At 36.8% G+C, this 24,094-nt stretch overlaps 1 protein-coding gene across 1 annotated transcript in view; it reads right to left on the bottom strand.

The window, feature by feature from the left end:
- Positions 1-1,771: 1,771 nt before the first annotated feature.
- Positions 1,772-24,094, bottom strand: part of NUP107 (nucleoporin 107) — a gene marked incomplete at its 5' end in the record, with an annotated part of 48,664 nt that continues 26,341 nt past the window's right edge. Inside the window, 16 exons of the mRNA XM_079714671.1 lie at positions 1,772-2,096; positions 2,465-2,632; positions 7,715-7,828; positions 8,214-8,339; positions 8,998-9,158; positions 9,604-9,706; positions 10,623-10,735; positions 11,298-11,448; positions 11,749-11,787; positions 12,492-12,610; positions 12,929-12,998; positions 16,681-16,729; positions 16,857-17,002; positions 18,039-18,098; positions 19,983-20,059; positions 20,208-20,298. Coding sequence (XP_079570797.1) covers positions 1,989-2,096; positions 2,465-2,632; positions 7,715-7,828; positions 8,214-8,339; positions 8,998-9,158; positions 9,604-9,706; positions 10,623-10,735; positions 11,298-11,448; positions 11,749-11,787; positions 12,492-12,610; positions 12,929-12,998; positions 16,681-16,729; positions 16,857-17,002; positions 18,039-18,098; positions 19,983-20,059; positions 20,208-20,298 — 1,695 coding nt within the window. The 3' untranslated portion in view covers positions 1,772-1,988. The remainder of the gene's footprint in view (positions 2,097-2,464; positions 2,633-7,714; positions 7,829-8,213; positions 8,340-8,997; positions 9,159-9,603; positions 9,707-10,622; positions 10,736-11,297; positions 11,449-11,748; positions 11,788-12,491; positions 12,611-12,928; positions 12,999-16,680; positions 16,730-16,856; positions 17,003-18,038; positions 18,099-19,982; positions 20,060-20,207; positions 20,299-24,094) is intronic.

Below are 24,094 nucleotides of genomic sequence, written 5' to 3'. Positions count from 1 at the left end.
AAACTATTCAGATTTTGTTTTTTGAATCAATGTTTGGTTTTTCATCATCCTAGAAAAGTGTCCATTTTACTTAAATGTTCTAATATACTTGGTCAGAGTTGTATATGGTATTCTACCATATTTTCAATTTATTTCATCTGTTGTTACATCACTTTACTTATTCTAAACATTATGCATTTGAGTGAAACTTCTGGGTTAAAGGGTAGATGGTTGTTTATAATAGAATATTTGAAAAGGCCAATAAAATACAGTTATCCACAAGAATAGAAATAGTCAAAACTTTCCCCAAAGATTGCACCATTTTACATTCCCCAGCAATATGTCCCAGTCACAGTTGCTCCACATCCTCCCAAACATTTGGTTGTTAGTCTTTGATTTTAGCCATTCTGATGGATGTATAGTGGTATCTCATGGTTTTAATTTGCATTCACCATTGACTTGAGCAGTTTTCACAGGCACATGGTTAGGTGTGTCTTCCTTTAAGAATCATCTGTTGTACTATTTTGTCCGCTCTTTAAATTTTTTTTGGCCTTTTTATTATTGAGTTGTAAGAGTTCTTTATATATGCTGGACACGAGTTTTTTTGGTCAGTTATCCTTCTGCAAATATTTTCTCCCAGTCTGTGGCTTACTTATTTTCTTAATGTCTTTGAAGAGCAGAGTTTTATATTTTGATGGTCTAAGTAATCAATTTTTTTCCTTTATGGTAATTGCTTTCTGTCTCTTGTATAGGAAATCTTTACCTACCCTTGAGTCCCAAAGATATTCTCTATTTTTCTTAAAGGTTTTATGGTTTTAGCGTTTATATTCAGGTTTATAATCCATTTACATCATGTTTTCTCTTAGAGTCACATTCTCTCTTTTGGTCATCTCCCATTTATAAGTCCTACACTCTAGTCAATTCAACATAAATGCTGATTCATAAACATGCATTTACCATTTGTAGGCCTTGCTTATACTGATTTCCTAATCTGTAGTGCCCCACCCTTCTTGTGCTTTTATCTCTGTCTTTGCAAATTCAGTGCATTACCCAGACCCCAGCTCAAATGCTACTTCCTCAGAAACCTCTTAGCTGGAAATAGTTTCTTCCTGCTTGGATTACTTGTATTTTAAAATGGCATTTAAAAATATTGTATTTCCCCTACTGGAAGGGCTAGATGAGATCTTACTCACTGTGTATTCCCCAATTTATTCACAGCTTGCTGTGTGCCAGATACTATTCTAAGTCTTTACATGCTCCAACTTATTTTAGAGCAGGTTTGCTGAATGAGAGTTAATAAACTAGAAATGTCTTCAAAATAAAACAATAGTATAATATTATTTTAGAAAACATTCTTGCTATGTTCATCTAATTAACTGTAATATTTAAAAAACACCAGGGCTTCCCTGGTGGCGCAGTGGTTGGGAGTCCGCCTGCCGATGCAGGAGACACGGGTTCGTGCCCCGGTCCAGGAGGATCCCACATGCCGCGGAGTGGCTGGGCCCGTGAGCCATGGCCGCTGAGCCTGCGCATCCGGAGCCTGTGCTCTGCAACGGGAGAGGCCACAACAGTGAGAGGCCCGCGTACCGCAAAAAAACAAAAAAAAACCAAATAAAAAAAACCAAATAAAAAACACCAAATTTTATGATGAGGACTTATATACCTGGCTTAAAAATGTATCTACTTTCCATCCTCTTTAAGATTTCAGAGTACTTATGATCGGAAATTCAATTTCTTATTACATAATAGAGGGACGTTCCTGGAATTCATATGAACAGAAAATTTTCGTTTTTATGTAGTTTTATTAATAAACACGGAATTATATAATACATTAAATTTTCGAAGTGTCACCATAATATGCTTAAAAGTACAAAATTAAATGCCTAAATTCCATAAACATTTTCCCCATAAGACAAAAGAAAAAACCCAGTAATTACAAATATATATATATTTTACAGAAAAACTTCCATTTATCATGGAAATTATTGAGATTACAAACAGCAGACGAATTATGACTGAATTTCATATCCTAATGGATCCAGTCCCTGGTCTAGGAGCATTAGAGAGGAATCTCTTAATTTCTGTAGCAATTTCCTTAGTTCTTCCTTAGAAAACACCTGATTTTTAAAAAAGAGAAAAATGTGAAGAATGAGAACAAAAAAGAGTGTGAATTTACAGTCACCTAATCAACCTGATTAGCTTAATGCAAGAAGAAATTCCTCTTTAAGGTTTATGTAGCCAGAGGCCAGTATATTAGGATAGCCCAGGACTTCAAAGCTACTTCTCTGGACCAGTCTATACACTTCAAACTGCTTAGAAATGTATACATATTTTGGATAAAAAAGCACAAACCTTAAAACTGGATCCCTACTTTAAGAAAATCTAAGAACATCTAAAGAATATAAACACATCTCACAAACCTAAATATTATTACAGAGGTTATCAAATCACTAAAATTTAAAAGTGCAAATGCTCTAGAACTTACCAGATACAGCTTATGGCGCTCAGAGGAAACCATATCCGCTAACTGCAGGCATTCCTGATACTGACCGGTACTATGCAATATGGTGTGAAGCAGAAAACACAACATTGGCAGACAAAGCTTTCTCAGTAAAACCATTTGATAGGTTCTTTCATGGTCTTCCTCAGCATCCTACAGACAGACATCAAGTAGTCATTCTAGCAACTTTAAGCTAAATACCCTTAAAAAAAGTCAATGAATCAAACCAAAAAGCAACAGGTAAAAGCTAAAGTGTTTCTGTAAAGCTTATCATGCTAATTAAAAATAAAACAAGGCAGGGTTTCTATCATGGTATCTTCAGAGGAGTCAGAAGTCTGATAATGAAAACAGAATGCTTCTGAATTTGTACTTACTATGTCTTAAATAAAAACATGCATAAAAGGAAAAGCAGTTAAGAGACTAGAGCAAAAATCAGAACAGAAAATAATAACCATTGCCCTGGATATATACAGAAGGAAATACAGACAGATACCAGAAGGACTGAGAGGGCTCTTCATACCAACAGCAGTGATTCCTGCTGGGAAGAAGGATCAGGAGGATGAGGGGAGAGGTGCACAGGGAGGACAACTTCATTGCACATATTTTGTTTCTTTAAACAGAGAATGAATTTATGATGTCTTTGTATAATTTATTAAAAATAGAAAAATTAAAAGAATCTGAAGATTTGCATGGGACAGAACTAACAGATACATGAGGAAAACACTGTAGAGAAAACAGTAAGCATTTCTTTATAAGTATACAGGGATCTTTCTAAAAAATTTTGTGGGTACTAAGAGTGCAGAGAAAAGAACAGACCTTTTACGCCCACTACATTTTCTTATAAAAAATGGAAAAATAAAATAATTAAAATAATAAAAAGGTACCCAACCACAATAAAATTTCTGAAATAATCTTAAAAATTAGAAGGAAATCCATAGGACTCATAGTGTAAAACAAAACAGAAAACAGGACAAGCAAAAATACCAACTGGTCCTTTGAAAAGCCTAATAAGACACCTAATTAATTAAAAATTTTTTCCTTATGACAATATTAATCACTAAAAATCTCTTCATGTGAGAGACTATAATATTAAATTGCTAAAACACTTCCAAAGGTAGATGTAAGTGGAGGTGTGAAGCAACCGAATGTAATCTGGAAATTATACCAAGGAATAATTGTACTAAATCTGACATAGGTCAGGTTTCCACACATATGAAAAATTAGTGTCAACCTTTCTGTCCTGTTTTGAGATATAGATACATAGAAGCAAATATTAAAACGCATGCTTTGTATTTTCTTAGCTTTAAAAGGGAAAGCACCTTCATTTATTTTCTCAAATAGGAACTTACTACCTTCAGAGGTGGATTTAAAACACCTCAAGGTCTTACTCATAATTCATATTAGTGAATCCTACTAGGGGCCTAGTAGGAATAAGAAGACTGCTTCTTTCTGGGTCCCTCCATTTGTGCTCCAATGTACTCTTTTCCCCCTATGCTAAAGAAGCAAAGTACCCCTGGCCCCTAGACTCCTTTCCACCTGCTTACTGATAACCTCGTTTCATAGGATGGATTCTGGCACCTGCCTCTCCGAAATCCTGTTGCTGCCAAATATCAGGGTGTGATCTCTTCTGCTGACTACAGGCGATTTCCATACCAGTGGGCTGGCTGCTATCAACCAACAACCAACCAGAATCATGCCTGATGGGCCCAGCAATTTGCCACAAGGAAAAGCAAATAAATTGCTCTGCTACAACCTATATTTTTCTCACCTGAATAAAAAATCCTGTAAATTTGAAAAATCCTGTAAATATATAAAACAAAAAGATTCTTTCCATCAGGGACATGTAGTGCTTTATATGTGAGAAAAGCTCATTAACTGATATGTGTTGATGTGTTTATGTACATATATGTGCATATATGTATATGTCCTATTTAGGATAGGGGGTTTGGGGGTGGGGCAAAGTCTCTAAAGAGAGACGACCCTGGAGCAGACTGCTGAAGGAAGTAAGGAAGCCATCCATGCAGCTATCTGGGGGAAATAGTACTCTAGGCAGAAGAACGGTAAAGAGGCCAGAAGGCTAGAGCAAAGTGAGGGGAGAGCAGTAGGATACAAGACTGGGGAGGCAGTCAAGGCCCAGCGGATGTGTGATCTTGTAGGTCAAGAAAAGAACTCTGCGTTTTATTCAAAGTGTACCGAGAAGCCATCAGAAGGGTCTGAGTAGGACCCTTTTTTAAAGGATTTTAAAAGGATTTAAAAAGGATTACTAGCTGATCTATATGAGGAAGAGACTGCGTAAGGAAGAGTGGAAGCAAGGGAAAGACAGTTGAGGCTTCAACTAGAATGTGGTTGAGGCAGAGGTGGCAAAAAGTAGGTAAAGATGAGCTGCCTCCTCCATTCCCCCTGCCATCCCTGTGTGCCACCAGCCTCCAACACGAATGGGCCCGTTCTGCAGTTATGTTAAAAGTGAGGTACAGATGTAAGAGTCAGCATATAAGGCCAGGGCTTTGCTGAACAGCTGTGCCTTGCATATGGTGCTAGCCAGGTGAGTGAGTGGGGGCTGAAATCTAATCCATGCTCCAGTCTACAGGTCATGTGCACTTGGCATGGAATCTATCTGTGTAAGAGAATGGATACCGTTTCCTAATTTTTATACAAGTGATATAAGTGCTATCAGGAGCCCTGAATAATTTCCTGCTTTGCTGAGTATGTAAGAGTATTAAGCTAAACTCAACTCAAAATATCATTATTTATCATTTGATTGTTCAAGAAATCTCTTCTTGTTTGGATTAGATTTGAAGAAGTGATTGAGACTGAATATTGATTTTTAAATGTTTGGTAAAACAAAATGGTATCATTCATAGCCTTCCACTCCTACTCTATTTTTAAAACACTCCAGAGTGTCTGTTTTGTGACTTTCACTATCTTTTTTTTAAATTTATTTATTTGGTTGCTCTGGGTCTTAGTTGCAGCAGGAGGGCTCCTTAGTTGTGGCATGTGAACTCTTCATTGTGGCATGCATGTGGGATCTAGTTCCCTGACAAGGGATTGAACCCGGGCCCCCTGCATTGGGAGCTTGGAGTCTTAACCACTGCACCACCAGGGAAGTCCCTAATCTAAGATTAATTAATACTTAGAATAACAAAGATTTATGTATAAATAAGGCATCAAGTCTTTTCAAACCTTAAATACCATTTAATTAGCATTTTGCAACACTAAAATTTTATCTTCGTGAGCAGCAGCATGAAATAGAAGAGAAAACCCAAGGAACCTGCTAAAGGTTCAAAACTGTTTATGAAGTCAGCAGAGTCAGCTACTATCAGGAATAGTAGCAAATAGGGGCTCAAATCTAGTCTCCTGTCCCTAATGTTTTTGCTTCTGGTCAAAAAAGGGAAGCCAGAGGAACTAGAAAAATGTAGTAGCAAAAACCAAACCAAAACAAACAATAAAAAAGGAGTGATGATCGCTTCTCAGCCTTTTGGCTAAGATCAAGTGTGAAAAAGGAGTGACTATACTAAGATTCAGGGAATGCAGAAGGGAAGATACCAAACATACTCCTGTGATTTTTCTGTTCAAAATAATATACCTAATATCCAAGAATCCAGCATTTACAATCCTTGGACAGATCATCAGGTCTGCAGAGGTAAAACTGAGTAACTCCCTGTTTCTGTCATGCCCCATGAGCAAGCCTCAGTGCCTTTCCCTCACACCACTATTACCTGCAGCATCCTTCCTTTCTCCCACCTCAGCTCATCCAAATTTCCCCAATTCGTTCAAGGTTCAGTCAAACGCTACACCTTTCAAGCATTCTGCCCAGATCTCTTCCAGGTAGAAGGAACCTTTTCTTTTCCTAAACTCACAAAATGCTTCATCTGTGCTTTTCTTATGGCATTTAGTACTTCTGTAACTGGTTTCTCAACCCAGGCTACACATTAAAGCTCTTCAGGTAATTAAAAAAAAGAAAAGAAAAGAAAAAAAAGCCAGCCAGCCCTATCTCAGACCAATTAACCCAGAATCTCTGGAAGTGGAACCCGGTATTTTTTTTTTAGTATTTAAAAATATATTTTATTTGAAAATCATTTCAAAGAAACTAAATTACAATAGTACAAAGAATATCTCAATACCCTCACCCTTTGTTCAGTCTTTGCCCTGTTTGCTTTATGATTTGCATCTGTATGTGTATCTATAAATACACATTTTTTTAACCCTTTGAGGGCAAGCTGCATAATCATGTTCCCTTACCTCTAAATACTTCAGTGTTTACTTCCTAATAAAGAGAAGTTTTTCTAACATAATCACAATGCAGTTAACGACATCAGGAAATTTAACAGTGACGTAATACCTTAACATCATTGACTCAACACTCTCCTTTATAGCATCTTTCTTCCTCCAACGTAGGAGCCAGTTTAGGATCACATACTACATTTAACTGTCATGTCTTTTCAGGACTCTTTAAAAGTTATTTTTTTTAATACAATTTTTAAAGGCAACATTCCATTTTCAGATATTACAAAATACTGGCTATATTCCCCATACTGTACAATATGTCCTTGTAGCCTATCTTACACCTAACAGTTCCTACCTCCCCCTCTGCAACCCCTATGTTGCCCCTCCCTCTCCGCTCCCCACTAGTGGTAACCACTAGTGGAACCAAACCAGTATTTTTAAAAAGTTCTCCAGATCATTTAAATGGACAGCTCAGAGGTGAGAACCACTGCTTTATATATGTCTTACTCATTCTACTAGACTTATCTTCATATCCATAAATTGAGTTGAATATATATATAATTAATTTTTAGGTCCAGAACTTTAAAAAATTAGATTTGGGACTTCCCTGGTGGCACAGTGGTTAAGACTCCACGCTCCCAATACAGGGGGCCTGGGTTCGATTCCTGGTCAGGGAACTAGATCCCCCATGCATGCTGCAACTAGGAGTTCACATGTTGCAACTAAGGAGCCCACCTGCTGCAACTAAGGCCCAGCGCAATCAAATAAATACATAAATATTTTTTAAAAAATTAGATTTTACTATCCTGAGTGAACATATTAAATATGGAAAAATAGTTTACCCAAGAGTCAAACATTCCTATATTCCCTAACTAGTATTTCAGGTTAAATTATGGGATGTTTAGTTATAAGTACAAAGGTTATATGAGATCTGTAGCTGCTCCTGTTCAAAAAACTTTTTAAAAAAGACATTGTTTTTGCTTTTAGCTATAAACAATGCACACAACTTACCTCTCTAACATCCACCATCCACCCTCCATCAACAAACAACAAGACATTGTACATTTTCTCCTTCACATCAGCAGTTAGGGCATCCAAATGCCCTTTCCAAATACCATAATCCATCTGCAAAACAAACATAAGGCAGATATATAACAGACTATAATGTATCTGTAAAGTACAGACAGGAATATACATATATGGAACATAATTCTAAAGAGTTGACATTCAGTAAGCCAAATATAAAAACAAACATCGACGGACTGCAGTTCAATAAAACACTAAAATGTTAACCATGTAAATGAGCACTATTGTCACCTGAAGGTGTTTCATGTTTGGTTAATTATCTACAGAAAAGTAACTAAAGAGATGGCTTTTTTTCAAAGTAGAACAGTAATAAGGAAGATCACTTGTTATAATAAGAATATAACTGCTGAAAAAATGATCTCTTTAAATATATGACATGTATTTTTCAGATGCAATAGACATGTCTCATCTACATTCAACTTACTTCATATTTCTTTTCTTTGTGTTCATGAGCCACTTTCTCAGTAAAAGTTGCTTGAGGTGTCAAAGTAGGTTTTTGTGGAGCTGAATTCATATGCTTAAACCACTCATTAAAGGTTTCGTGGGCTTCCTAAAATGCAAAATAAAATAGAGAAATACAAAAAAAACTGTTCACATATGTTCAACAAAGTTTTTAAAAATTTGGTTCTTAGAAATAATTTTTCAGTAGCAAGAAATAAAATCATTTAATATTTTTTTATACAAAAAAAATCATGGTGAATAAGTGTTTTGTTTGTGATGTTCACATATTTACTTGTCTGTCTTCTTGACGAGCCTATTAGCTTCTAGAGGGCAAGGATAGAAAGACATCCAGAATTAGTCCTAGAACCTAGCCAATCACTTCATTATTTGTTGAATGAATTTTGAATGAGTATGTTGTTATTTTAGTCACAATACAGAATATCTTGCTTTTTTCAGTTATTGCCAAAAGCAGAAATGTTAAAGCTGAGAGAAGCACTCAAAGAATCTTAAGAAAACATACGTTTCAGACATCACACACACTATCTACCATGTGAAATGTTCTTAGTTGGTTAGCACTGATTAGAGGCTTATATAAATGAAGACCAGGTCTTGTCTTCAAAGTTCTTATGGATCAGTCAGTCCCATAGTTGCAAGGGACCTAAGATAATGAATGAGTCAATCACCACTTCTGGAAAAACAGTTCAAGGTCTGAGAGTGAATCAGGAAAGTCATCATAAAGAAAGGTTTTGTGGTTTTTACAGTCTCACCAAATAAGCTCTAATGCACAAATGTTCTCGGATAGCGTTATCATCTTCAGCAGGAAGTGAGCTCTCCATTCCTTGTTCCTCCCACTGGTTATAGATTTCTGCTATTGAATCCTGAGGAATTTTCACAAATACTTCTTTTGCAGCTTCGTGCTTTTTTGATGCTGCGAAAAAGATATACAGTTTTTCAATACATATGGATTTCCGTGTAATGGTTTCTAAAGGAATCAAATTATTGGTTTGCAACTTTCACAGCTACCTGTAACCATTTCAGGTCTCAAGGTACTTCTGTTAAAGGTCTGGGTGATCTCTCTACTTAATGGCTGGGCTTTTCCTTATTTCAATGTAACAGTCACAAAAGGATTCATTAAATGCAATTACTTTTACATACTTTTTTGTATCTTAAAAAAAAGCAATTCAATTTTTTCAAAGCCTTGAGATTATATGCAAAATTGAGTAGGACATGAAAAGTCACTATTAAATATGTTTTGTTTCATAATACCAGCTGTTTTGTGCCTTACCCTACTGGAAGGGTTGGAAAAACAAACAACAAAGTTCTAGAACAGAACAAAAACTTAAAAAAAAAAAGAATATAAAAATACAGCATACCCAAGAATTTCCTCATTATGGCATTGCCTTGTTTTAGTGCTTCCGCCCTCTGTGATGGGTCAAATACCAACCAGTCAATTACATCGATTTTTAAACGGTCCTCCTATTCATTTAATTGGAAAAAAGAAATGTCAATTGTGTTTTTTCTAAGATATTCTGCAAATTAGTAGAACCAGCTTATGTCTGTACTTCTAGTGAATATTTTCCCTCAGGTTATACAAAATAATGAAAGAAAATAGCTTTTCTTAGTTTATTTTCACATTTAATAGGTCTCTATTAAATTATAGAAAAAACTTACTGGACTGTGAATCTGGAATTATGTATGTGATGTCCCACCAACTTAATTATGTAATTCCTTTAAGAGCTACTCTAAAATTTTTTTCTTTCCTAGATAAAACTTTCTATTCTTTTCTGAAAATAGGAATAAGTAAGGTACATAAAAGTTAGTGATTGATCAGGACTTCCCTGGTGGTCCAGTGGTAAAGAATCCACCTTCCAATGCAGGAAACTAAGATCCCACATGCCGCGGAGCAACTAAGCCCACGTGCCTCAATGAGAGAGCCCGTGTGCTGCAAACTACAGAGCCTATGAGCTCTGGAGCCCACACGGCATAAACAGAGAGAGAAAACCCACATGTCACAACTAGAGAGAAGCCCACCCGCCACAATGAAAAGATGCCGCAATGAAAAGATCCCGAGTGCCGCAACTAAGAACCGACTCAGCCAAAAAAAAAAAAAAAAAAGTTAGTGACTGATCAAGTATCTAGAATAATCTGATGAGCAAAAATCCAATGCTCAGGTTTTTTCCATTAAAGAAACTTCCCTTAACATAATACTACTATTAAGCAATTCCTTACGCAAGACCTTAAGTTTGCTGCCAATTTTTATAACTTGGCTGACAAAGAAAAATTCTTAAAAAAAGAAAGAAACCAGAGTATTTTAAGGTAGAAGTTCACAAAAGCATAACATGAGGGATTATCAGGAGTTATATAACACACCTCTCTCTTCCCCTCAAGTTACCTCAGTAGTGCCAGTATCTAGGGCGGGGGCCAGGTCATGATGACTGAATTCACCATTATCTTTCTTCCGAATATTCTCAACTACGGTTTTTGTTATAGTTGCAATATCCAAATCTAAAGAATTTTTTGAAGAAACAAAAACAAGAATAATCATTCACACTAATATCCTCTAAACAGTCACAATGATTTGGTAAATTTCGGATAACAATTCTTTAAAAATATGTACAATATGACACTACCAAACGTAAGGTAGATAGCTAGTGGGAAGCAGCCGCATAGCACAGGGAGATCAGCTCGGTGCTTTGTGACCGCCTGGAGGGGTGGGATAGGGAGGGTGGGAGGGAGACGCAAAAGGGAGGGGATATGGGAACATATGTATACATATAACTGATTAAATTTGTGATAAAGCAAAAAATAAAAATAAAAAAATAAAAAAAAAAAAATAAAATATGTACAATATGAAAGACATTATAAAAGAAAATGCCAAAATTAAGATATTTAACACGAGTTACAGTATAGGTTATTTCATTCCAAAAACAGAATTTCACTGAAAACCTCATTCCTTTTTTACCTCGTAAGAGAAATAGGATTTAAAACTAGAAGGCTAAATGTTACTAAAGCCAAAGTGATAATCTGCCTACAAAGCCCAGTAGATGAAGTTCTCAACCATTTTTACCTGCTTCTTTAGCCAGCTCCAGGCAATGGTGGCGCTGTTCAAATTCTGTAACACCTTCCAAAAATAGTGCATACTGGGCAACAGCGAGGTCTTGAGGCAAATGACAGGTATAAAATGCTATGAGATTTGTATGTTTCTCATTTATTAAAAGCTAAAAAACAAAAAAAGGATCAAAGTATGTCAATAATAAAACAAGTTCTAGGATCAACAGTGCTTTTTAAAAATTTCACTTCAAAATTTCAAATATATTTAGGAGAGATTCATACAGATATAGATTTGTGCTGCTAAACAGAATTTTAAATTCCAAAAGAAAGTACTTATGACAATTAAAAGATCTTTATGGATTTTGATGACTGTCCTGCCACTAGATATTAAAATATTATCATTCTGATTGTTTTCATTAAAATGGTAAAAAAAAAAAAGAATATAATTGTGGTTTCTCAAAGTTTACCTGTATGTATGTCTTTAAAACCTCAATGGAAACTTCTTCCTTCATAGGAAAAAAAGATAATTATTAAATTATAAATACAACTGCTTATGTGTACCAGCAATATATCTAATAAAAATTCCACTATAATGATTTAATGACTTTTAATATTTACCACTGAGCAATAACTACATGCAATAACTAAGTGCTTAGCAAAGTTCATGTATTGCCTTACCCTAACTCTTTGTGGGTAGTTACTATTATTGTTCACATTTTACAGAGGAAGAAACTAAGACCTAAAGAGGTTTTATTTACCCAGAATTACACAGCTAGAAGCTGCCGAGTAAGAATGTGAATCCAGGATTCTTACTCCAAAACCCAAGCTTTCAACTACTGTATCATTCTGCCTTCTAAATGTACTCTGACCAAAATGTTACCAATCATTTAGGACAGAAGAAAAAGAAAACAAAGGTTTAAGATCTCAGAGAACTTAGTCTGGTTCAGTTAGCTTAGCTGGTTGATTTAGAGCTGGGTACTGATGAGGATTAAAGTTATAAACTGTCCAAAAACCAGGTAACCACCAGCATTCTGCAGCCACAGATTAGAACCCTAACAAATAACCTGCAGTGAATTATCATCGAGTGACCATATGAGACTACGGTCACCATTTCCAGAAAACAACAACCAAAAAGTAGCATGTTTTCCTGACAATAGGTGTATAAAGCATCAGTCTTGCAGAGAAGGGTATACAGCTCATTTTTATTTACTTTGGTCTGTAGTCCCAGAGTGCGGAAACACAAAATGAGGTGAGTCATGAAGCGAAGGAGGTGTCCAGGTAGATTGTTTCTGCTTTTGGAAAGCCATTTGCTAAATTCATCCATCAGACCTATAAGCCATCAAAGCAAAGATGCAACAATAGGGATAAAAATCAAAAGAAGAGATATAAACACTATCCAAGGACATTTATTGTATTCCTATACCACTACCAGTTCACTATCTCATTGTTAAGAACCATCATATAAAACAGACTCTGGATTAAATTCAAACTTTATTTTCTAAATATTAAGTAAACAGTTGCATACAGATAGGTTGATATTTATAGAGATGACAAAATGTGGTAAGTTATATGCAGTTTTGATAACTTTTTACAAAATTACTAAAGAAAACAAAGAACTCATACAAAGTGAAATAAAATATATCTTACCATCAATGTCTCCCAGGATAAGGAATTTTTGAACTATATGATAATGTTCTTGATTCTCTTCCACAACTCTCTGAAAAAATTTTTACATTTTCCATAAATCTACTATGGTCATTCTGCAGTATGTACTCATTGGTAAGCTAAAAATGTCAACTTTTGAAGGAACATATACAAAGAAAAAGCTGGAAATGAAGAGTCTTAGGATACCAAAATAAAGTAAAATATGAGAAAGATACTGCCCTTGGAATATATACTCAAGGCTGAACGTTATCTCTGAAAGCACAGAATTGCGATAAAACAATTTAATCTCTGTGACTGTTATGAAACTTTTATTTTTTATATTTTACTACAGTTTTCCTTGGCAGTCCATGGTGAACCAGAAAAGAAGGGCACATGTGACCAAATCAAAATAAACTGTAAGATTTCCTTCAACATAAACAGTGGTTCTTGAAAGCATTCTTTGGGTATTCTCTTCTGCAAATGGCACCAAAAGTAACAAAACCCATCAAAATAGTGATTAGGCACAGAGAAGAAAAAATTTACAAGTAACCTGCTGTTGGATTTTTTTCTGAAGTAAATAATTCATATATTTTAGGTCAAATATATCTTGATTTTTATTTGTCTAAATTTTCTTCCAACATTTTTTCTTTTTTACATTCAAATGTTTGCTCCCTCTGGAACTGATTTTAATACATGGCATGAAGCAGAGATCTAGCTTTGTTTTCTTCCAGATGGAAAGTCAATTATGTCCATACCATGTATGTAAGTAAACCATCCCTCGTCCTCTGAAAAGTCATCTCTGTCATCTACATCTATTAAGTTCTCATATATATTTGGATCTAATATGGATTTTCGTATTCCGATGATCTATTTACTCCTGTGACAATTCGATACCTTTTTTTTTTACATCTTTATTGGAGTATAATTGCTTTACAATGGTGTGTTAGTTTCTGCTTTATAACAAAGTGAATCAGTTATACATATACATATGTTCCCATATCTCTTCCCTCTTGTGTCTCCCTCCCTCCCACCCTCCCTATCCCACCCCTCTAGGTGGTCACAAAGCACAGAGCTGATCTCCTTGTGCTACGCGGCTGCTTCCCACTAGCTATCTATTTTACGTTTGGTAGTGTATATATGTCCATGCCACTCTCTCACTTTGTCACAGCTTACCCTTCCCCCTCCCCATATCCTCAAGTCCATGCTCTAGTAGGTCTGTGTCTTTATTCCCATCTTACCCCTAGGTTCTTCATGATATTTTTGTTTTTTTTCTTAGATTCCATATATATGTGCTAGCATATGGTATTTGTCTTTCTCTTTCTGACTTACTTCACTGTATGACAGACTCTAGGTCCATCCACCTCACTACAAATAACTCAATTTCGTTTCTTTTTATGGCTGAGTAATATTCCATTGTATGTATGTGCCACATCTTCTTTATCCATTCATCCAATGATGGACACTTAGGTTGCTTCCATCTCCTGGCTATTGTAAATAGAGCTGCAATGAACATTTTGGTACATGACTCTTTTTGAATTATGGTTTTCTCAGGGTATATGTCCAGTAGTGGGATTGCTGGGTCATATGGTAGTTCTATTTGTAGTTTTTTAAGGAACCTCCATACTGTTCTCCATAGTGGCTGTACCAATTCACATTCCCACCAGCAGTGCAAGAGTGTTCCCTTTTCTTCACATCCTCTCCAGTATTTAATGTTTCTAGATTTTTTGATGATGGCCATTCTGACTGGTGCGATACTGTTTTATTGTATCTTTATATTGTTTTATTATTGAGGAAGGCAAATACCCTATTAACTATTGTTCTTTTCTCGCCATTCTCACTTATTCTTCTACTTGGAAATTTTCTGTTCAGAAATAATACCCCAAAGCATTAGGTTTCAATGTTAATTTTGGAATGACTGATATTTATATCAAATCACCTAATCCAGGAATGTGGTATATCTATTTATTTGTGTCTTTCAATAGGATTCTAGTTTTTTTTATGAAGGTCCTCAAACCCTTGGTTAATTTTATTCCTGGGTATCTTGTAGTTTGGGTCAGTAATTTAAATGGGACTTTTGCAGGGAGCTAAATCCTTTTCTAACTAGATGTAACAATTACAAAAAGGATATGATTTTTTTCATAACTTTGTCTTGAATTTAGATACTTTAAAAATTCTCTTATTAATTCTAGTAACTTACTGCATCTTGAGTTTCTAGATTTACACTCTCATCATATGTAAATGCTCCCCTGTTTCTAAATTTGTATCTATTCCTTGACTTTCTTGTTTTATTTTCATTCATTGGAATCTCCAAAACAACAGACTGGCAAAAAAAACACTTGATAGAGAAAGCATTTCATTTTTTTACTATACAAAGAACTCTTATACAATAATAAGGAAAAGATAAAATCCAACAGAAAAATAGGTGAAAGCTCTAAATAGGAAATTCAAAAATGGTCAATAAACATAGGAAAACTTGCTCAGCCTTATGAATAGACAGGGAAATATGAGAAGAACAGTGAGTTTCTATTTCCAACCTAATCTGATGGATTGGCAAAAAATAAAAAAACTGTGATATCTCGGACTAGTGAGAATGCAGGGAAATGGCCACATTAATAAATTACTTGTAGGAGTATGAATTAATTGCTACAACAAGGGAATTAACTTAACATACATATACCCTTTAACCCAACATTCCTGCTTTCAGGAAACTTGTAAAGAAACAGGACTAGTAGATAAGCATAAAAAAAATAAGAGTAAATAAACAAGAATGTTCACTGCAGTGCTAGAAGCAATCTAAATATCACCAAAAGGGGAATGATTTAAAAAAAGGATACGTCATTCTATAGAACATTATATACCTATTAAAAATAATAAGTTAGGTTAAGTTAAATCTATGTCCACTAACTCAAAGACAGAATCATTAAATGGGGAAAAAAGGCACCATAGACTAATGTAGGTAGAATGATGTGAAAAACCACCTCAAAAACCAAAATCCTATACTGGAATATCTACATTATCTACATATATTTGTAAGATTAGGGAGAAGGATATGTAGGATACATATCAATGTTTTATCATCTCAGTGAATGAGAATAACCATAAAGAGGTTGGGAGGAAGTTTTATAAAGGCCTTACTTATACATCTTTAAATTATTTTGTTTCAAGTACATATTTTGGTTATTTAAAAATTTTTTTAAGAATATTACTTTAAAAAATACTGGATTATTTTGAGATCTAGGAAAAGAAAGTCTTGCTAATTTTCATTATATATTTTAATTTTTCAAAAAGAAAGGGATAAATCAGCTTACATGCATACCATATATTTAGATGAAACCAATCCTAAACCAAATAAACAGAAATGATGTATCATTTAAATATGCAGTTAAGTTTCTTCTTTCTTTTTTTTTTTTGTGGTACGCGGGCCTCTCACTGTTGTGGCCTCTCCTGCTGCGGAGCACAGGCTCCAGACCTGCAGGCCCAGCAGCCACGGCCCACAGGCCCAGCCGCTCCGCGGCACGTGGGATCCTCCCGGACCGGGGCATAAACCCGCGTCCCCTGCATCGGCAGGCAGACTCCCAACCACTGCGCCACCAGGAAAGCCCCAGTTTTTTCTTTTTAAAGAATATCTCTTATATGAATAAGAGGTGAGGAAAGGAAAAGAGAATATAACAAGATTTCACATATGCCTTTCAGCTACAGTGCACAATGTAACATTTAGTTTCATATTCCAGTTATCCTAAAATATTAATATTTACCTTTTTATCAGTAGCTTGAAGTTCTTCAAAAACCTTTTCTAAAGTCCAACTTTGAAAGAAAGAACAAGGAAAGGGATAAAATAATGCTAATAAATAATATGAACAAAGACTACAAAATAAAACTTCATAGAAAATACTACAAATCCTCATGATGAAAAACAAACCAACTCACTCACTTTGCTTCCAAATATTCTCTAGGGAGTTCTTCAGTTTCATCCAGAGTTATTACTGATGTCCGGATCTCCTGTTCTACCAGACTGTCCACCATCACCCGAAAGTAGGCCCACACTGTGTCTTCCCAGGTGTCACAGACAGGAAGCAGCTTTACCCCATTTCAGAACAGAAACATGCAGACATAGTCAACAAAAAAGAAAGGAAAAGCAGTTACACCCACTTATATGGACTGTAAAGTCACTATAATGACATAAGACATTGTGGACTGTAAAATATCATACCAAAATAACCTCCTCTCTCCACCCCTCAAACCACATTTCCTTTTTTTTTTTTGGCCACACTGCACAGCATGAGGTGAGGGATCTTAGTTCCCCAAGCAGGGATTGAACCCGTGCCCCCTGAAGTAGAAGCTCAGAGTCTTAACCAATGGACCGCCAGGGAAGTCCCTCAAACCACATCTTCTAAGAAGTCTGAACTATTATGATTTTTTCCATGATGAGTACACAATAGCATCAATTTTCCATGCTGATATAAGATGGTGTTTCAATGTTATGGTAACATTCCTCAAAACAGCTGTAAAATGTAGGGGGTAGTAGGAGTTATGAGAAGCACACACACATACGTGAGACAGTTCAAACAGTCATTGTGCCTTTGTGGAACACTTCTGGATAAAGCTATGGGAAACATAAGTCATCAATAAATGTGTATTGGAATTAAATGTACAATTCTTAGAAACTGAAATCTGATTTCATGTATCAAAACATCATTTGGGGGACTTCCCTAGTGGTCCAGTGGCTAAGACTCCAGGCTCCCAATGCAGGGGCCCCAGGTTTGATCCCTGGTCAGGGAACTCCATAGATCCCACAAGCTGCAACTTAGAGTTTGCATGCCGCAACTAAAGATCCCATACGCGACAAAGAAGATCCCTTGTGCCACAACTAAGACCCAGCGCAGCCAAATAAATAAATTTTTAAAAAAAGTAAGATTAAAATAAATAAAACATCACTTGATGTATGAGATACATCAAACTAAGTACCTCAAGTTACTATTCTATTTCATGATTATCTCTATCATTGCTATTCTTAGTAGCTTAAGCTTATATGATTATTATATATGGTTATATATATGACATATATACATGATTTCATTCCATAAAAAAAGAATTATTAAAATAAATTGCATACCTGCTTGAGATTCCCACTTAAAGCTGCATAAATTGCTCTCTCATATCTATTGAAAAGCTCCTGAAATACAATGAATATAAATAAAATTGAACTACTGTTTTTCTTAGTATGTCAACTTTTTTCGTAATCTGGAAATCTGCAGTGTCTTCTAAAATGAACTTATTTACTCACCTGACAGTTTCTAAACTTTAGTAAAAGATCTAGTGGGGGAATAAGAAGGAAGGACCCCTTAGTTTGATATAGCCAATGCTGAAATCTTCCTGAAAAGTCAAATATCTAAATTTCAAACACAGAGTGAAAGCAGATTCAAATCTAATGGATGCTTTGATTATTTATTATAGTCAAATTTTATTCCAGATAGACTCTGTATAGGTGTTTTCCCCTATAAAGTTTCTAAATACCTAATGCTACCTGATAGTGACCTAAGAACAACATCCAAACAAGGCACACTTGGAGCCTGTCACGCATCAGTTTGCATCAAATTCCTAAGTAGAATTAATTATATTCATCAAATTATCCCATTTTACTTCTGGATTCTATTAATGACATTTCCTGTTTTCTCATCATCCAAACAAGAGACTTCAGAGACTCTCACTATACAACTGAGTCCTCCTCTGCACTGTTTCCAGTTTCTGGTCCTGACCATTTTTGTTCCCTTCTTTTCTACTCTCCATATTAACCTAGGGCAGGTCCTTATTACTTAGTGTCTGAATAACTCTGACAGGCTCCTAACTAGTTTCTCAGTCTTTAGTTCATTCAATTTTAAGCCTATTTTCCACTGCCATGCTAATTTTCTTAAAGCACTGTTGTCATGTGCCCTCAAGGTTTTGATGGCTCACCACTATCTATGGTACAAAGTTCCCATTCCTTAGAGCAGCACTTGAGGACCACCACTGCCTGCTCTTAATTTACCTTTTTCAGTCATCTTCCCATTACAGTCAGTTCTGCTACAATGCTTGTTTTGAAAATGTGAATTTGTTCCAATGCAATTGATATATCAAGGAATGATTTGAACATAATATAAACTTCCCATTTCCTTATGCACAATTTTGTGCACAAGAAACATTAGCTGAATACAGAAAACAACACCTAACTGAACCAAGCCACTTGGAAATACACAAAACTGACACTCCTCAAACATCTACCAGCTCCCTGAGCTCTCCAGGTGTATGATAAGCTAAATCCATCCACATCAACCGTTACAATTTTGTTTCATTTCAGATAACCTCCTTCTATCACTTCTCAATAACTCACAAGCTGCAACCCTCTGACACCTCATTCCACAAGCAAACTCCAGTTCTTTTTCAAGGTAAACTGCCATATTTATTGCAGTATTTATGTGTTTATTTAACAGTGTGACACTGTGCTGTTTTTATTAGGTTTTTAACTTCTTATGTGTCACTGGTGGTTTTTGAGTACTGTGCTCTTAATTCCATTTTCCCTAAAAGCCCTGGGGATTTTCTGCACAATTTGCCATGCTGTAGTGATTTTTAGGAATGCGTAGGTGGTGTCATGACAGAACTGACTATACTTCCTCTTGTGAGCCTTCTGCTCCAACCTGGTAAACCTACCTTCCCTTGAGTTTTCCCAACCGAGGCATCCTACCTAGAATTCCTTCCTCCTTCCTCTTGCCCAACAACTCAAATCCTAGTAATTTTTAAAAGATCGATTCAATTCTCTTTGGAAGCCAGCCCAGTACTTATTCTGTGACTTCATTTGCTACTTTTGTATTTTTGCCCTATTTCAGTGCTTAATTCTTAGTACTCAGTGTGTCTGAATAACTCTGATTCGTAAAGCCTGCCCTGTTCTTCAATTTGATTGGAAGTTCTTCGAAAACAGGAACTTTAGTCTTAAACTACTCTCAACATTTCATAGCATCTTCAGCAGGCCTTCAGTGAATTAAGAGCAAAAATCAGTATCAGTAAATATTTTATTATATCTTACATCTTCTGCCATTCTCCAACAACTTATTTTCCAAATGCATCTATATGGATTCCCTTCAACATGTTCTAATTCTGTTCCTATAAAACAGTAAAAGAAATAAAGTTTATAGTTTAAAATGAGATCTCCTAATTTCAACAATTTCTAAAAACAAAAGCTATACTTCACAAAATTGCCATTTAGAGCTAAATATATCCCCAACTCTCAGAATAAAATCAATTAAAATACCTCCGTTAACATTGGGGTCATGATAGAGCTTCCAGCCTTCAAGTGTTGCAGCTCTCCATGCCTGACCACAGCGTTTGCAGAGTCGTTGTGCCTTTAGAAACAAGAAACAGCAGTTGGTCATATAACCAATGCAATACTAAAGAAGTACTTGTGCCTTATAGAAAAGTACAAGCAATTTATGAGGATTAGATAACTTATGGCGTAGATGTCACAAAGGATGGTGCAGACAATCAGTAATGGCGTTTCACTTCAGCCATATGCATGGCTTTCTGTGGCCTCTGCCCGCCCGCCCGCCTGCCTTCCTTCCTTCCTTCCTCCCTCCCTCTCTCCCTCCCTTCCTTCCTTCCTTTCTTTCTTTCCCTAATAATCCCTTTGCTCTTTGATTCTGGGCTTACCACTAGGTGCCCATGGTGCCCACAGGCATGTAATTCTGCTAGAGACAAATGGGCTAAAGAGGCTGATGACCCTTGATTTATATAAAAGTATTATAAAAACACTGTTAGTCTCTATAATGACAGGGTGCTATTGCTCATTCAGCCCATAAAGATGATATTTCTTCATGTTAAATGTGACCAATCTGATGAGCTTGATATACCAGTGAGACAGAAACATGTTTGTTGGTCCATCATCTCTTTAGGAACCATCTCTCCCCATTTAGTTCATATGGTTTGAGTAGGTCATATGATTCCATCTCTGAACTCAAGGATTAGGCATGTGATCTAACAAGAAACACTCCCAGGACCCTTGCCAGAGATATTGGGAAAGAGAGACACTCCTTTTGCTGGGGTTGCTAGCTTGCAGGAGGATGTAAGGCTGGAACTGCTGGTGACCATCACTGACACAAATGGCTTCTTGAGAATGAAGCCACAGAGAGGAGTGTCAAGAGCCTGGGAGAGACAGTATCCTAATGACATCTTCTAAGTCCCCGAATCCTGCTTTTATAACCAGATATAACCCTCTATACTTCTCTGTTCCATGAGACAATCAATCCCCCACCTGTAAGTAATCTGAGTTGGGCTTCTGTCATTTGAACCTACAGAATCTGATTAATACAACAAGTTAAGGGACTTCCCTAGTGGTCCAATGGTTAAGACTCCACGCTCACAATGCAGGGGGCCCGGGTTTGATCCCTGGTCAGGGAACTAGATCCTGCATGCTGCAACTAAGAGTCCACATGCCGTGATTAAAAAGATCTCACACGCCACAATGAAGATCCTGCATGCCATGACTAAGACCTGGCACAGCCAAATACATAAATAAATATTTTTTTAAAAATTGAACCAGTTAAAAAGTATCACACCCAAAACATCATTTTGGATTTATGACTTTTAAAAATTATGAAAGCTATGTAGCAACATGGAAATATATTTTTAAAGTATTTGATACGCTATCTAAAAAAGGCAGGACAAAATCTGAATGCAAAACCTTAAACACATTTTTCTAAGTGAAACTAGCCAGACACAAAAGAACAAATATTGTATGATTCCACTTACGTGAAATAGCTAGAATAGGCAAATGCATAGAGACAGAAAGTAGATTAGGTTACCAAATGCTGAGAGAAAGGGGAAATGGGGAATTACTACATTATGGTTACGGAGTTTCTGCTTGGGGTGATGAAAAAGTTTTAGAAACATAGTGGTGATGGTTTCGCAACACTGTGAATGTAATTAATGTCACTGAAATTTACACTTGAAAATGGTTAAAATGACAAATTTTGTTATATATCTTTTATCAGAATGAAAAAATCAATACTGTAATATACCCAAACTATTGACTTATTCACTTTAAATGGGTGAATTGTATGGTGTTTGAGTTATATCTCAATAAAGATGTTAAAAAAAAAAAAAACCCTGGAAGTATACTATGTTTACGATTATATTAAAAAGATGTACAAAAGAAAAAGGCTTGTAAGTAAATTTTAAAACCCCACTATCTGTGATTATGTAAAGGCAGTGGGACCTTGAGAGTTTTTATTTTTCAAGGCTTTCAATAATGTGATTATATTTTTGTTTTGTTTTTAAAAATACATCCTTGTTTGCCATTGTGATTCCTAGTATCCTGCACATCACCTGGCAGAGTGGCTGGGACTCAAATATTTTCTGAACAAATGAGTATGTGTTACTTCTTTTCTTTCTTTCTTCTCTCTCTCTCTCTCTCTCTCTCTCTTATTCTTTTTGGGCCGCACCACCCACATGGCTTCCAGAAACTTAGTTCCCCAGTCAGAGATTGAACCCAAACCCTCGGCAGTGAAAGCTCAGAGGCCTAACCACTGGACCGCCAGGGAATTCCCCTTCTTTTCTTAATTAAAAAATAAGAATGATGTTTAATAATCCAACACTTAATACTATAAAAATTACTTAATATATGCTAGTGGTTTGTAACACAGAAGAACAAACAACACTTTGAGCTAACATATTTCTATCTAAAGAACATCGCCAAGAGTACAGCAAAACAGGTACAACATAATATCTGAAGCTTGAAGCTCCTATGCATCAGACTGCCTCATCTAAAAAGTCCACAAAGCCATCCAGTAAGCTGTCTAATCAGATACTTCACATCTTACACACAAGACCTTAACTATCACAAAGGAGGTTACATTTTTTAAAAAATAAATGTTTATTTATTTGTTTTTATTTTTGGTTGTGTTGGGTCTTTGTTCTGTGCGCGGGCTTTCTCTAGTTGCAGCGAGTGGTGCGCAGGCTCCTCATCATCGTGGCTTCTCTTGTTGCAGAGCACGGGCTCTAGAGTGCAGGCTCAGTAGTTGTGGCACACGAGCTTAGTTGCTCCGTGGCATGGGGGAATCTTCCCGGGCCCGGGACAGAACCCATGTCCCCTGCATTGGCAGGCAGATTCCCACCCACTGCACCACCAGGGAAGCCCAGGAGGTTACATTTTGAAGAGGTGAAGTTAAAAGGAAGAAATCTGAGGGGATCATATCTTCAAATGCTAGACAGTGTCAACTAGAAGAGCAATTAGGGTCAGACTTATTCTTTTTTTTTTTTTCGCGGTCCGCGGGTCTCTCACTGTTGTGGCCTCTCCTGCTGCGGAGCACAGGCTCTGGACGGGCAGGCTCAGCGGCCATGGCACACAGGCCTAGCCGCTCCATGGCACGTGGGATCCTCCCGGACTGGGCCACGAACCCGTGTCCCCTGCATCGGCAGGCGGACCCTCAACCACTGCACCACCAGGGAAGACCCAGACTTATTCTTAACTCTTAAAAATCCAAACTAGAAATAGGAACTTCCCTAGTGGCGCAGTGGTTAGGAATCCGCCAGCCAATGAAGGCAACACGGGTTTGAGCCCTGGTCCAGGAAGATCCCACATGCCGTGGAGCAACTAAGCCCATGCACCACAACTACTGAGCCCGTGCGCCTAGAGCCTGTGCTCCACAACAAGAGAAGCCACCGTAATGAGAAGCCCGCGCACCGCAATGAAGAGTAGCCCCTACTCGCCGCAACTAGAGAAAGCCCACGTGCAGCAATGAAGACCCAACACAGCCATAAATAAATTTACTAAAAAAAAAAAAAAAAAAAAAAAAAAGTGTTCATTGAATTCATTAAAAAAAAAAAAAAAATCCAGGGCTTCCCTGGTGGCGCAGTGGTTGGGAGTCTGCCTGCCGACGCAGGGGACACGGGTTCGTGCCCCGGTCCGGGAAGATCCCACATGCCGCTGAGCGGCTGCGCCCGTGAGCCATGGCCATTGAGCCTGCGCGTCTGGAGCCTGTGCTCCGCAACGGGAGAGACCACAACAGTGAGAGGCCCACATACCACACACACAAAAAAAAATCCAAACTAGAAATAATGGGGCTATGCCTAGGGTATGCAGTACACTAATGGGAAGGCAAAATTTGACTTCTTACAAAGAATTTTCTACCAGAGTTGTGCAAA

The sequence above is a fragment of the Hyperoodon ampullatus genome, assembly GCF_949752795.1.
Source record: "Hyperoodon ampullatus genome assembly, chromosome: 11".
NCBI lineage: Eukaryota > Metazoa > Chordata > Mammalia > Artiodactyla > Ziphiidae > Hyperoodon > Hyperoodon ampullatus.
The sequence above is the reverse complement of the archived record's forward strand: the minus strand, read 5'-3'. Positions and strand labels throughout refer to the sequence as shown.